Source organism: Ochotona princeps, chromosome 2 (genome assembly GCF_030435755.1).
Source record: "Ochotona princeps isolate mOchPri1 chromosome 2, mOchPri1.hap1, whole genome shotgun sequence".
NCBI lineage: Eukaryota > Metazoa > Chordata > Mammalia > Lagomorpha > Ochotonidae > Ochotona > Ochotona princeps.
In genome coordinates, this window is record NC_080833.1 from 108730250 (window position 1) to 108744230 (window position 13981).

General features: G+C 50.1%; 1 protein-coding gene across 6 annotated transcripts in view; it reads right to left on the minus strand.

The window, feature by feature from the left end:
- LOC101528235 (small conductance calcium-activated potassium channel protein 3) overlaps positions 1 to 13981 on the minus strand; it is a 218587-nt gene that overhangs the window by 23173 nt on the left and 181433 nt on the right. For 5 of the 6 annotated variants that reach the window (XM_058660360.1, XM_058660362.1, XM_004588974.2 and 2 more), the window contains 2 exons: positions 4843 to 4887; positions 660 to 801 (listed from right to left, as the gene is read on the minus strand). In XM_058660360.1, the coding sequence (XP_058516343.1) occupies positions 660 to 801; positions 4843 to 4887 (187 nt within the window). The remainder of the gene's footprint in view (positions 1 to 659; positions 802 to 4842; positions 4888 to 13981) is intronic. The other variant, XM_004588975.2, reaches the window with a different exon arrangement.

Genomic DNA, 13981 nt, shown 5'->3' on the forward strand with positions numbered 1-13981 from the left:
GCAGGTGGGTGGGGGAGCAGCAGAACGATGGGCCAAGAAATGCACCTTGCAAGCATGCTGCATACCTGCTGGGCACTTGGAGTACAGACACATCCCTGCCAGGTGCCCATGCTGGACAGGACTTAGCTCTCAGAGCCTGACAACTCCATAGGCATGTGTGGGAACCAAGGTCTGGGGAAGCTGAGAGCTGGCCCAGGGCCAGGTGCAAACAAAGCCCTAATGCCAGTTCTGGATGCTGGACCCTGTGGCGTCTGTTTGGTTGCTCTTTTCCCTAGTCCCTCCCTCTGTGAGTTCATCAGGAATTGTGCCCAGGCCTGTGGGTCCCAGGGGACAGGGAGGAGGGGCAATGAGAAGAGCGGGCAGCTTGCTGGAGTGGGGAGCAGAAGGGCAGACCGGTAGCCCACTTCCCCAGCTGCTCCATGGGGGCTGTGATGGGTGCTAGGACCCGGAACCATGTTCTCTGCCCTAGCAAAGCTGGTTGAGAAGTGGGCTATGACTACAGTTTGCCTTTCTGTATGCTGGGGGCGGGGGAATGCATGCAGGCCTGCTGACCCACAGCAGCAGGCCCCGAGCCCCCAGCTGTGACAGCCCCTCCATGTGTGCTCAGAGCTCTCGGCCATGTGTTGAGCGCAGGGTAACAGGCAGAGGTGGGTACTCACCATGATGCCGGTGAGGAGACAGACACCTTTTCCACAGTATGTGTGGGGCACCATGTCCCCGTAACCAATGGAAAGGAATGTGATGGAGATGAGCCACATGGCACCCAGAAAGTTACTAGTTACATCCTGCTGGTCATGGTACCTGCCAAGGGGGAAGACAGAAAGTTAGTCGAGGCTGCTGCCACTCCTGGGTCTCAAGCCTAGGACAAAACCATAGGGGAAAGCGACATGAGGTCGCAGCAGTGGGGACATATTCATGTCTCCAGCACAGTGAAGGCACTGAGAAAATTACCCACCCAGGCCCTGTGTATGACACCTCCTCTGTCCCTCCCCCCCCAAAGCTTGGTCCTAGGTCTCAGGGGAGCAAAAATGTCCTGGCATGATTTGTACCATTCTGTAGACAGCCTCCAAATGTAGGGGAGAGAGCTTTGAGTGGACTCAAGCAGCAACAAGATGTAAATCTCCCCTCAGAGCCGACAGATTAAACGTATGTGGAGGTTATTAATCTAAAGTCACACACACGCCTGGACAGGGAAAATGTCAGGAAAAAAACATCATTAAAGACATTTCAAGATCTCGAAGGAAGCGGAGGGCTCTTCCAAAGCCCCAGGGTCTGGTGGAAGCTGGCTCCATGAGGGCATGTTCCTCCTCGTCTGTGCTGCCCTGTCCCGGGAGGGAACAGCCGGGGACATCTTACCATGATCCCCTTTCCCCATGCCTACCCATGCCACCCAACCTCCTCCCCTCACCCAGGGCACTCAGCCTAGGAGTCAGGCATCAGCAGAAGGCCAGAAAGGAGCCAGTAATGGCTCAACCCAAGGGCTACTCAGAGAAGGTGCTTTCTAGGGTTCAATGCCTTCAGGCAGTCGTTTCAAAAATCCAGGTGTTGCCAACATGACTTTATTAGGACATAGGGCCTTTAAGTGGAGGTTGGGTCAGGAGGACTCCTCCACTCATGCAAGGAACTATAGCCCTTATAAAGAGAGGCTTCCATGCTGCCAGCGCCTTCACCCACCCTTGTGCCTTCCAGCTACTGGCTGCCAGCTCCGCCTTCTGCCACAAGAGGAAGCAGTGCTCACCCCTTCCATTGAACAGTGTGACAGGCACCATCTTGGAAATGGGCAGTGGCCCTCACCAGCTTGTGCCCTTACTTGGCAACCATGCCTGCTGTTGCCTGCCTGGGCCTTGGGACTTCTCAGTCTCCAGGACTATGAAACATAGATTAATGTTCTCTACAGACTATCCACTCTGTGTGGTTCTATTAGGACACCACAAGCCGACTAAGACAATACCATGGAGGAAGAAGGAGTGACCAGCCTGGAACATTGAGTGGCCCGGTCTCCCAGCCAACCCCTTGGAGGCATCTGCATAGGAAAACTAAGAGCCTGGGACACCAAGCCACCCTGGCTAGTTGCAGCAGAAAGCTGCTTCAAAAATGCAATGCACAGCATTTGGCTCTACATGAAACTTCGATGAGTTAATGCACGTGTGCTGCTTAGGGTAGGCCTGGAACAAGGAGACCCACACGCAAGGCAGCCGCTGTCTTCAGAGTCCACCAGGCAGGGTCCACCCACTGCCCAGGGAGCCATCAGTAAATGTGGCTTTTCCTCCTCTCTCCTAGGAGAGGGCTGCAGCAACAGACAACCCAAGAGGCAGATGCACTGCTAGGCAGAGGGGGACAGGCGACCCCAGAGTGTCATCTGAGGACCAGTTTTCACTGTGCACCTGGCATGCAGCACTCTGATGCTCACAACACCCCTAAAGGCATATTCCAGGGCAGCAATTGGCTACACAGAGGTTGGCCAATTGCCCAAGGGGACACAGGAGGTAACTGAAGCCAAGTCCAGCCTCTATCACTGCCTACTGAGAGAAAGGCGGGATGTGACAGGTGCATGCCTGGAGGGGTGCTGAGCCAGTTCTAGCAAGCCATCCTGGGCTTCAAGTATCAGTCCCCAAGGTTGCTTTGGAGAGCAGGGGGTCCCATTTTCAGAGGGCCTGGGAAGAGAATTTTGGATTTTGACTTCAGAGCCTTGGAAGTGACTGATTCTAGGTCGCCGAGCAAAGGAATGGCAAGGTGACTAGGTTTGTAGGGAAGGGTGCTCTGCAGATGGCAAACAAGATGTTTGTGAAGATGGAAAATGGGAGGCAGGGGTAGCCAGGTGAGAAGCAGGTGCAGCCTTTGCCACCCAACTGAGCCCAGCCCCAGATGATCCCAGCAGCCCCTGCCCAGCTCCCACTTGAGTCATCTGCCCACCGTGAATGGGAGCAGCAAGGCTGTATGTACAAGGACAGAGGCCTGGGACTTCTGGGGACATCTGAAGCACAGACAGTTCCTCCCCAAAGCCCAGCTGATAATGACCTTCCCTGCCCTCTCCTCCATGTCCCTAGCTCCCCAGGGATGCTCCATAGCTGCTTTTTTCCACTGGGCCCGTGATCCATACTCTGTCCCTCTCTGAGTCATTGGGCTCGTAGTGTCCAACTCTGCCTCCACTCCCCAACCCAAGAACTGGGACTGACCCTGTTTGTTAACACCACACTCCAGTTCTGCTGTGGCCTTGAAGGGACAGATACCTGTCCCTACATGCTCTCCTGCCCTGCCCTTAGGCTGTGTAAGTCTCTTTATTCCTGTCTTGGGCCTTCTGGCTGGGAGGAACAGTAGCAGGCACTGGGTTGAGGCGGTGCTGGAAAACCAATACTATGAAGCAGCAAGACCCAGTGGTGGGGGGAGACAGAGAAGCGTGAAGCCTTATGGCAGCTCCACACCACAAGCAGCAGCGCATAAACAGCTACGGCAGAGTCAAAGACAAAATTATTGGTTCATCAAAACGACATCCCCAGGGCCAGTGCTGTGGCCCAGTTGCTTAATTCCCTGCTAATGGCCTGGGAAAAGCAATGGAGGATGGCACAAGGCCTTGGGACCCTGCACCCATGTGAGGGACCAGGAAGAAGCTCCTGGCTCCTGGCTTTAGCCTGGCCCTGTCCCAGCCCCATCTGTTGTGGCCATGTGGGGAGTGAACCAGTGGATGGACGATATCTCTCTTGTCTCTCCCTCCCTCCCTTTCTTGGCAATTCTGGCTTTCATGTAAATAAATAAATCTTAAACAGAAAGATCTGCTGGAAGAAGAAGTCTTGGGGAAAGCCCTAAGGACAATGAGCTTGGGGGAAGGGCGAGTCATGAGAAGGGGGTCTTGGGCTTGCTGGGCTGCAGGCAAGTGACTTAACCTCTTTATGACTCAGTTTCCCTCATTGCCAAGGACTACACTGAAGCAGGCCATAAACAAGCACAGTGCCTGTCCCCAAGCCTGTGCCCACTGCATATCAGTGATCATTGTGGGGCTGGGGTGGGGACAGAGCCCATTGCTGGGGTTGGGGTCTCCAAGTGCCATGGGGAGCAGGTACCAACAGGGCCATGATGAGGCAGCCAGAAGGATGTGTTGATGTTTAGGTCACAGAACTATCTGATGCACAAAATCTATCTACTGCAAGTTCTTGCACAGAGAAGGAACGTGAGACACCTGCTCTCTGAGAATGGTTGTGTTAGCAACCTCCTATAATGGCAATGAAGGACGTCAGGGCCCTAGACGGTGAGAACTTCCATAAAGATTGCAGGTGCCCAGCAAGAAGCAACGGAGAGCCCCAAGTGGTTGACCACAAGACAGGGATCTGATTTGCAGCCCACCTCTGTGCACCTTCCTGGTTTTGCTGTGCATGCGGCTCACCAAAGCATCCACACCCCCTCACTCATTTCCTTGCCAACTCTGAGGCTTAAATCAGTGGGCCTGGCCTGTACAGCAGCACCCCTCTGACACTGCAGGTTCACAGCCTGCCTGGCTCCTATGGGGGCACTCTGAGGCAGACACCAGAGAGGCATTAAGTCCAAAGCAACAGATAATGCTTCTTTTTAAAATCTATGTCCAGTGACTGTCCCCTCTCCTTTTTCCAAAAAAAAAGTCCATTTATAGGTTGGAGGGTTCCTTTTTCATTCACCATGTCAGATTCCCCAGGGGCTAACTATGTACTGAGCAGAGGGAGACATAGCTCTTCAGAGGGCCACTCTGCTAAATCTCCACCATTTCTCCTCCCATGGGGCGGGCGAGAGAAGATGCTGAGATGCATGGGACACACCCCTGCTCTGCTGTGGCGTGGAGCATCGTCATGGAGACAAGACATGCAAGCAACTCACCAAGCAGGAAGTGATGAGCGAGAGAGCCGGCCTGGTGATTCAGGACTGTGGGAGTAGAGAGGAGGGAAAACGTTGCTAACCTAGTCACAATTTTAGAGTGGTTTACACATGTCACAAACGCACGTACTAATCTCATGCTATTTTTGCAACAGAGAATTTGGTAAGGGGGAGGGGAGCGGGCAGGTTGCATGTTTTCCTTAAAGGCCTAGGAGAAAAAGATGTGGCTTTTCTGGGAGCTCCAGGGTACTCAGTAGCATTGTTCACATATCTTCAGGGTGGGGACTACGGGGTTTCCACAACTTTTCACTATTTTCAAACAAACGAGCGCTAAAGATGGTGGACTCACCATGCACGTCTACCTTTGCTCCTTTGAAACTCTGACAACTACAGTTCATCGTCTCTGGCTTTTAGAAATAAGCAGCTGACTGGGAATCTGCAAACATCTGAGGGATTCTTTCCCATGAAAGACACACCCTGAGTCAGTCAATTAGCCCAGCCAGGGGCAAAAAGACTCCAGATCGCTTGCAGGCCATTTTACATGGGACTTTGGAAAACAACCCCGTAATGTATGTCACAGGAGACGTAAAATCAGACGCGGGTCCCACAGGATGGGCTGGGAGCGCTACGAAAAATCTCCCTGGACGGGTGGAGGTGATCGAGGTCTCCCAGAGACAGAAGAATAGAAAGTGAAACATAAAATGGAGGAGATGAGTGCCTCCAGGTATCAGTGTAGATAATAGAAGGGTTGAAGAACAAATAGGGGACAGAAAGAAGAAAGAAGGAGAGGCAGAGGAAGGAGGAAAGTAACTATTAAAGAAACAATTTCAGGCCAGACGTATTGGCTCAGTGGCTAAATTCTCACCTTGCACACACCAGATCCCATGTGGGAGCCAATTTATGTCTTGGCTACTCTGCTTCCCATCCAGAAATCTGCTTGTGGTCTGGGAAACCAGTCAAGGACAGCCCAAAGCCTTGGGACCCTGCACCTGTGTGGGGGACCTGGAAGAGGCTCAGGGCTCCTGGCTTCGGATCGGCTCAACTCCAGTTGTTGTGGCCACTTGGGGAGATCTCTCTTTCTCTCTTTCTCTCTGTAGCTCAGCCTTTCCAATAAAAATAAGTAAAACTTAAAAAAAAAAAGAAAGAAAAAAAGAAACAATTTCTTCTTGAGGCTAACATGGTGGCCTAACAGGCTAAACCTCTACCTGCAAGAGCCAGTTTCCTGTGTCCCAGCTGCTCCTCTTCTGATCTGGCTCCCTACTTGTGGCCTAAGAAAGCAGCAGAGGAAAGTCCAAATCCTTGGGGTCCTGCATCCTTGTGGGAGACCCTAAAGAAGCTCCTGACTCCTGGCTTCAGATCAGCTCAGCTTCCTGCTATTGTGGCCATTTGGGAAGTGAATCAGTACAGAGAAGATCTCTCTATCTTACCTTCTCTATAAAAATATTTCCAATAAGCAAATCTTACAAAACAAACAAACCCTCCAGGCCTGAAGAGAATGAGACTTTTTTTCTTTTAAGGTTTTTTATTCTTATTGGAAAGGCAGATCAGATTTATGGAGAGAAGGAGAGACAAAGATCTTCCGTTGGCTGGTTCACTCCCCAGTCACAACAGCTAGAGCTGAGCCGATCCAAAGCCAGGAGTCAGGAGCTTCTTCTGGGTCTCCCATGTGGGTGCAGGTGCCCAAGGCTTTGGACCATACTTGAGTGCTTTCCTAGGCCACAGGCAAGGAGCTAGATGGGAAGTGGAGCAACTGGGACATGAACTGGTGCTTGCAAGGTGAGGATTTAGCCAATTGAGCCATCGCACCAGGTCCCAAAATTGAGTTCTCTATATCAAAGAACCATTGTGGACAGCAGGCACAGGCTCCTATCTTGGCCTGGTCACTGTGCCGTGTTCCAGCACCAGAGGAAGGAAGACCTAAGAGGAAGCTTCCAGAGAGCACAAGGGAGCAGGGAGAACAGAGGTCAAGCTGGGAGAAACAGAACTGGAAGTGACTTTGGGCTTCTTTGCAGCAATGCTGGAAGCTGGAAGGCTATGGAACAAAGCCTTCCAGATCATGAAGGAAGACAGTTTCCATACCAGGGACGGCACACCCTGGAAAGGCTGAAGGCAGAGCTAAGACACTTTCAGACAAGCAAGGAAGGGTCTCCAAAGCTTCGCCTCCCATGGACCCTTCCCCAGAAGGTCGCAGGAGAAGGAGGGTCCCCAGGACAAAGGCAGGAGGAGATGCTGGCTACAGGCCAGGAGATCACCCAGAAAATGGCATACCCCAGCACGCAGGAAGCCAGCCCAGATCCGAGCACATGAGAAGGCTCTGGGAGAGGTTTCCAAGAAGATGACATGGATACAACACCTGCTGTGCCTCAACTCCGTGAGAAGAGATGTAGACAGACCACAGCCAGAGTCTGGGGGTTGAAGAAAGTGATAAACACACACAGCACACAGACACCGAAGCAAAGGAACACACGTGGTCGTGAATAACTCCAGGAGAAAGAAAAAGTTCTGCGGCAAAAGAAAACTGATCTTGGTTTACTATGAGGTTTTCCTAGGAAGAGAGTTAATTAGTGTTGACTGAGTAATGGAAATGGTGACTACTGATTTAACAAGAATGATGATGGACTCATCAGAGGACAACGGGAAGACAGGAAGAGAGGAAGGGAGGAGAAGAAGAGGGGGAATCTCCTGTTTCCATCCTGAGAAGTGTACAGAGAATGCCTAGAACCAAAGAGGCAGAGACATGCACGCAAGCAGGTTACACACTGATTTGAGGTAATACACAGTGAGGTAAACACTACAGTCAGTTAGCAAGAAGCTGCCTCTGGAGCATGGTAAGTGGGAGTTGGTGGGGACAGCCAACACAACAGAAGGCTCGACCCCAAGTATGTGCATAAGGGATTTGGAAAAAATCAAGCATTGGGCAGAGAACCAAAGGGGCAGGCATTGTATGGTACATCAGGTTAAACCACCATATGTAAAGCCTATATTCTGTACTGAGCACTGATTCTGATTCTGACTGGCCACTTCTGAACCAGCTCTCTGAGAATGTGCTTGGAAAAGTAGCAAAAGATGACCCAAGTGCTTAAGCCCCTGCCTCCAATGTGGGAGATGAGGATGGAGTTCCAGGTCCCTGCTTTGTCTATGCCTATGGCTGCTGAGGCCATTTGCGAAGTGGACCAGTGAATGGAAGATCTCTCTCTCTCTCTCTCTCTAGCTCTAGCTCTTTAATGCCTTGCCATTCACACAAACAAATCTTAAAAACAAAGAGAAGCAAGCCAAAGAGGAAGCAAAGAAAGCACATGTAGAATTAAGTAGCAGAGCAAAGAAAGAAATTAAACATCCAGAAACTTCCATCTACCCCCACCTGTCGCATCCATCTGTGCATTCTCCCCCATCTCAGCCTCCACCCCATCCTGAGGTAGTCATGATCTTGCATTTCGTGTTTGTCACATCCTTGTTTTTCCTTGCTGTGCTGCCACATAGCTACAAGTCCCTAAATTATACATAATTTGGTTTTAGTGTGATTCTGAATGTCACTGAACCAGGATGAAACTACAGAGGTGTGGTGGGTGGCTTCTCCAAGGCCCCAGTGCTCCCCCACCTGATGGAATCATACTTCCGGAAGTCTTTCCTCTCCGTGTGGGTTGGACTTAGCAGCTTGTATCTAACACATAGAACATGGGCGATGGACTTCGACTGTTCAGTTTCCTCCCTGGGAGGAGCCACCGTGGTGTTGTGTCCAAGGCCAGCCGACGGAGACACCCACGGGGAAAGGGAGCACCATCAACCTCTTGAGTGAGCTGGCAGGCAGATAGGGCAAGCTGGGAGATGCAACCACAAGCCTGGCCAACAGTATGACTACAACCCCGTGTGAGACCTCCAGCTGGAGATGCTGTTTTTAGCTGACGCTCAGATCTCTGACCCCTAATAACCATGAGATAGTAAACATTTTTTATTTAAAGCTGGTAGGATCAGGCCAATTTGTTATGGGGAAATAGCTAGTGTGATGAACTCTTTCATGAATCACATACATGTTGACACATTGGCTATGGTGTCTTCTCATTCCCTGTATTTCAACATATGTCTACGCTGTGATACTGTGGCCATAGCAAGTAAAAGCCGCTGCCTGTGAGGATGCCGGCATCTCCTACAGACACCAGTTTGAGGTCTAGATGCTCCACTTCTGATCCAGTTCCTTGGCAATGTGCCTGGCAAAGCAATGGAGGATGGCTCACATGCTTGGGTCCCTGAAATCCACATGGGAGACCCAGAAGAAACTCCTGGCTTGGGTCTGGCCCAGTCCTGGCAGCTGTGGCCATTTGGTGAGTGAATCAACAGATGGAAGCTTTCTCTTGTTTTATCTCCCTACCACCTGCTCCCCAATTCTGCTTTTCAACAAATAAAATAAATCTTTATTTTAAAATAATTTTCTATTGATAGGCATTTGGTTGACTTCCAAGTTTTTCCTCTTATGAGCAATACTGCCACAAACACTTTTGATCATGGCTCCCAGTGCACTGTGCAACGGTTTCTATGGGATGTACCTAAGGGTGTATTTACTTGTTTCTAGCAGATATGCATATTTGGCTTTGCTAGAAAATGCCAGCTTGGGTCTAGCACAACAACCCAATTGGTTAAATCCTCACTTTGCAAATGTCAGGATCCCACATGGGTGCCAGTTTGTGTCCTGGCTGCTCCACTTCCCATCCAGCTCCCTGCTTATGGCCTGGGAAAGCAACAGAGGATGGCCCAAAGCCTTGGGACCCTGTGCTCACATGGGAGATGCAAAAGAAGCTCCTGGCTCTTGGCTGAGGATCAGCTCAGCTCTGGCTATTGTGGCCATCTGGGGAGTGAACCAGCAGATGAAAGATCTTTTTCTCTGTCTCCCCTTCTCTTCATAAATCTGATCTGTCTTTCCAGTAAAAATAAATAACTCTTTGAAAAGAAAATGCCAGCTTGTTTGTTTTCCAATATGGCAGTACTAATCAGACTTTCCAGCAGTGAAAGGGTGTCTGGTTTCACCATCTGACTTTAACTTAGCACACCAGTGAATAAGCTAATATGTCCTTTGCTTCTTTGGCATTCATGTCTTCCGTGGAATGCCGATCATGACTTTGTGCATTTCCCTACAGCCTTATTTTAATCGTTCTCTGATGGATTCTCAGGGTTGTTTATATATTATAGATAACAAGAACTTTGTTAGGTTGTGTTTTGCAGCCACCTTCTTTCAGCTCATGCCCTGCCTTCCTATTTTTAAAATAGTACATCGAATGAATAGGAAATTTATTGTTATTGAGTTTAGCACTCTTCATTTGTAAGTAGTGATTAATATTATTTTTAAAGAAATTCTTCCATACCTGAGACTATAAGACTCTTTTGAGTGTTTAAAAATGTTGCCTTTCAGGGCTAAAATTGTAGCACAGCACGTTAAACTGTTGCCAGAAATGCCAGCATCCCACATAGACGCTGGTTTGAGATCTAGCTATTCCACTTCTGATCCACTTCCCTGCTAATAATGCACCTGGGAAAGCAGTAGAAAATGGCCCAGTTTCTGGGGCCCTGTGCCCATGTGGGAGACCCAGAAGAGGTTTCTGGCTTCTGGCTTCTGGCTTCTAGCTAGTCCAGCCCTGGCCATTGTGGCAATTTAGGAAGTGAACTAATGATGGAAGATCATTGTCTCTATGTCTCCCCAGTCGCTCCATTTCACTCTGCCTTTCAAATAAATAAAATAAATCTCTTAAGAGAGCTACCCTTCTCCTTTACGTCTTTAATTCACCTGGAATTGACTTTTGTGTGTGTGGTGTGAGGTAGGTAAAGGCCCATTGCTTTTCCTGTGGATGACCAGTTGTCCCCGCCCAACCCTTCTCCCCATGGGCTTTCACTGCTGCCTGTGCAATATGGATCTTCTGCATTGCAAAAAGGTAGATAACTGCGGAGCGCATGTTGCTGGCTTTCTGCTCTTGTTCCCCTCCCCACTCTGAGCCCCTGTGCTCTGTCATTGAGCAGAGCATGTTCAAATGACTTCAGCTGTTCTCCCAGGCAGATAAACTTCTGTCAGAGTAGCCGCCAAATTCCTTGGGCTTGGAGTCAGCCCTCATCATTAATAAGAACTCGGCTTCCTGACACGAGCTATGACCCATTACCGCTCCAGGGTGATGGAAAAGAGCCAGAGTGAAACGGCTGCCTTCTCCATCTTCTTTTCAAGAGGCCTCTGAATACTGTTTTTGTTTCAAACTAGATTTCCTTTTTCACTCTTTTCATACAGCTCTAAGTGGAACGACGGTCTGCTTTGTTGGCCCCGGGAGAGGCAGAGCCTGGCCTGTAGAGAATTCCATCCTCTTCTCAAGTATACAACAAGAGCTCCGTACCCTGAGCTGGCAGAGTTCTCCACTGAAGACCACAACCCTGGGAAGCCGACTTCACTCTCGAGGGGCCTTGGACCTTGCTGGCGCCTTCCCCACCCTCCTGGGGCATCCACTCCAACTCGCTGGCCTGATTTCCTCTTACCACCTTGCCCATGGACCTCAGCTTCTTCCTCCGGCCTCCTCTTTACCGTCCCCTTCCACACACATTTCTGTGCTCACATTGTGCCTGGCGCTGTCATGCCTAACCCCTCTGACAGACCTTCAAGATCCCATGCAAATCCTACCACAACCTGCCCAACACAACTGAGGCTTCTGCATGCAACCCCACACCACCTTCTAGCATCTACACTGTCTTGCCAGAACACCCCCAGGCTGTTGGGTATCTCCCAACACACAGGCCTTAGGGACAGATTGTGTCTGAATTGGATGTCTTTGGTGTCTGTATGAACTTGTTTTTAGTCCTACACCTTTAGTGGGAGGAATACTTGCGCCGTGTCATGCAGGGTCACTATGAGGGTTAGAAATGATAGTCTAAGACAATTAAAACAAATTGCCTGGCACCTAGAACACTCAACTAAAGGAATGCTGGCTGTTACCCAGGTGATGGCTAGGGTGCTGTTACTGTACTCCTGTGTGTGTGTGTGTGTGTGTGTGTGTGTGTGTGTGTGCAAGCTTAGCCTTAGCCTTAGCAGAACAGAAGGTACATGGGATCTGCAGCCCAACTCCATGTCTTTCACGTCCTCCCATCTCTGTGACCTTGAACCAATCAGTCTACTGACTCTTTAGGGAAGCAGCAGCTAACAACAGTCAGCCTGCCTGGCTCCCCAGGCCGCGGTGAGGAGTAATATGCATGGACTTTGGCAGCCTCCCAATGGATACGTGTGACACTTCCCAAGGAGTCCCCTTGTCCTGGCCCCCATCCTGGCAAAAAGGAGAATGCTGTGCTTTTCCTTTGAATCTTCTTTGTCCTGATGTCTGCGTGGGCTCCAGCCTCCACCCCTTGGCATGACTATCTATACTGTAAATCCTTTATTTCCATCAGACCTTATTGGCTGTACTTTCAGAATCATCTAGAATCTTACCACTTCTCACCCCACTGGTGCTGCTACCCTCATCCTCCCACCTAGCCCCACACAGCTTGGGATACAACCAAGCTCTGTGTCCACACACCTGCTACCCAGCCCCAGTCCGGTCATTACACATGAGGCCATGTCCCATCTCTACTCAAAGCTCCCTGGGATCTTTCTGAACAAAAGCAGACATGGTGCTTTTAACAGCCTTGAGAGCAAGCCCCTATTCCATCCCAAGCCCCGGGATCTTTCTGAGTCAATTTCCTCCAGCCCACCCCATCCCCCAGCTGGTATCCATTAAACAGATCTTCAAAACAATTTACAGGAAAACTTGTCATGAAAAAGCTAGGTATGAGGCAGGTGTCAGACACAGCAGTTAAGACATGACTTGGCACACCTGTGTCCCAGAGTTCTTGGTGTCAAATCCCAACCAGCTCCCTGCCCCTGTGTACCCTGGGAGGCAGTAGGTGATCTCTCAAGCACCTGGGTCCCTGCCACCCATTAGGGAGATTTAGATGGGTTCCTGGTCTCCTGGCTTGGCCCGATCCAACCCTGGACGCTGTGGACATTTGGGCAGTGAACCAGTGATAGAAGAGCTCTCTGTACATCAATCTCCATCTCTCTGTCCTTCTAATGGGTTGAAAATACATAATTTTTTTTCTAGAACTATGCATGGATTTCAATGTTGTTTTTCTATACTGAAATAGATGTGTCTTTTCTATTCCATGTTCTCACCAACTACTCCAAGTCTGCCCATCAGCCCCTCCAACAGCCCAGCATGACTCCTGTCTCTGAGCCTTTGCACCTGCTATTCTTTCTGTTTGGCAGGCTCTCATTGTACAGTTTCAGGCCTTTGCTCAGATGCCAGCTTCTCTGTAAGGTGCTCCCTGCTCACCCTGCCTGCCACCACCAGGCCCCAGCTTCCAGTCCTGTGTCATTCTTTGGCCCAGCAGGTCTCCCTACCTGACATCATGCGTATCTAGCTTACTGTTGTCTTTTTTGCCCATGAACACTCCTTCTTCCCATTTGCAAAGAAGCTTTGTGAAGCAAAGAACTTCTGCTCACTTCCATAACCCCTGGCCCCTGCATCAACCCTTGTCAAGTGGGTGAATGAAGGAAAGGCCCTGTGCAGTCTCTGCCACAATGGGTAGCACAAGGAGCTGCCAGCACAAAGAGGAGCCCATCATAGAGTGGGCAGACGTTGTCCTGGAGTATTGCCCAGGTCCCCAGCACACTCAGCTCCTAACATACCCCGTGTCCTCAGTAAGCTGCAGCCAGCTTTGTGAAGGAAATCGGGATGAAATCACCATTTTCTAAGGGTATGACTCGCCTTAGTTTAGAAGCATTTGAGAAACCCTTGCCAGACTTGAGAAGGCATCATTGAAAATCAAAGTTAGCTGAGGAATAACCCGCTGATAGTGGCTGCAGGCCTATTGCCGCTGATTCCAGCCATGGCGAATCCGCATCAAAGCAAAGAGAAAAACAGTTCCTTCTTTTCATATAAGCCCCTTAAAATGTGAAATCAATGTTGCTTGGGGACCCCATGCCTGTGGCACCCATGTTCCCATGCCATCACTCCTTCCTCCGTGTTTCCCCCTCTTCTACACGCTGTCCTATTTTTCCAAAATTGGCCTTGAATTTAGGAAAACAAGGACGTTTCCCCTGGACCAGGGAATTCAAGGTAACAGTGCTGGCAAGGCAAATCTAAAT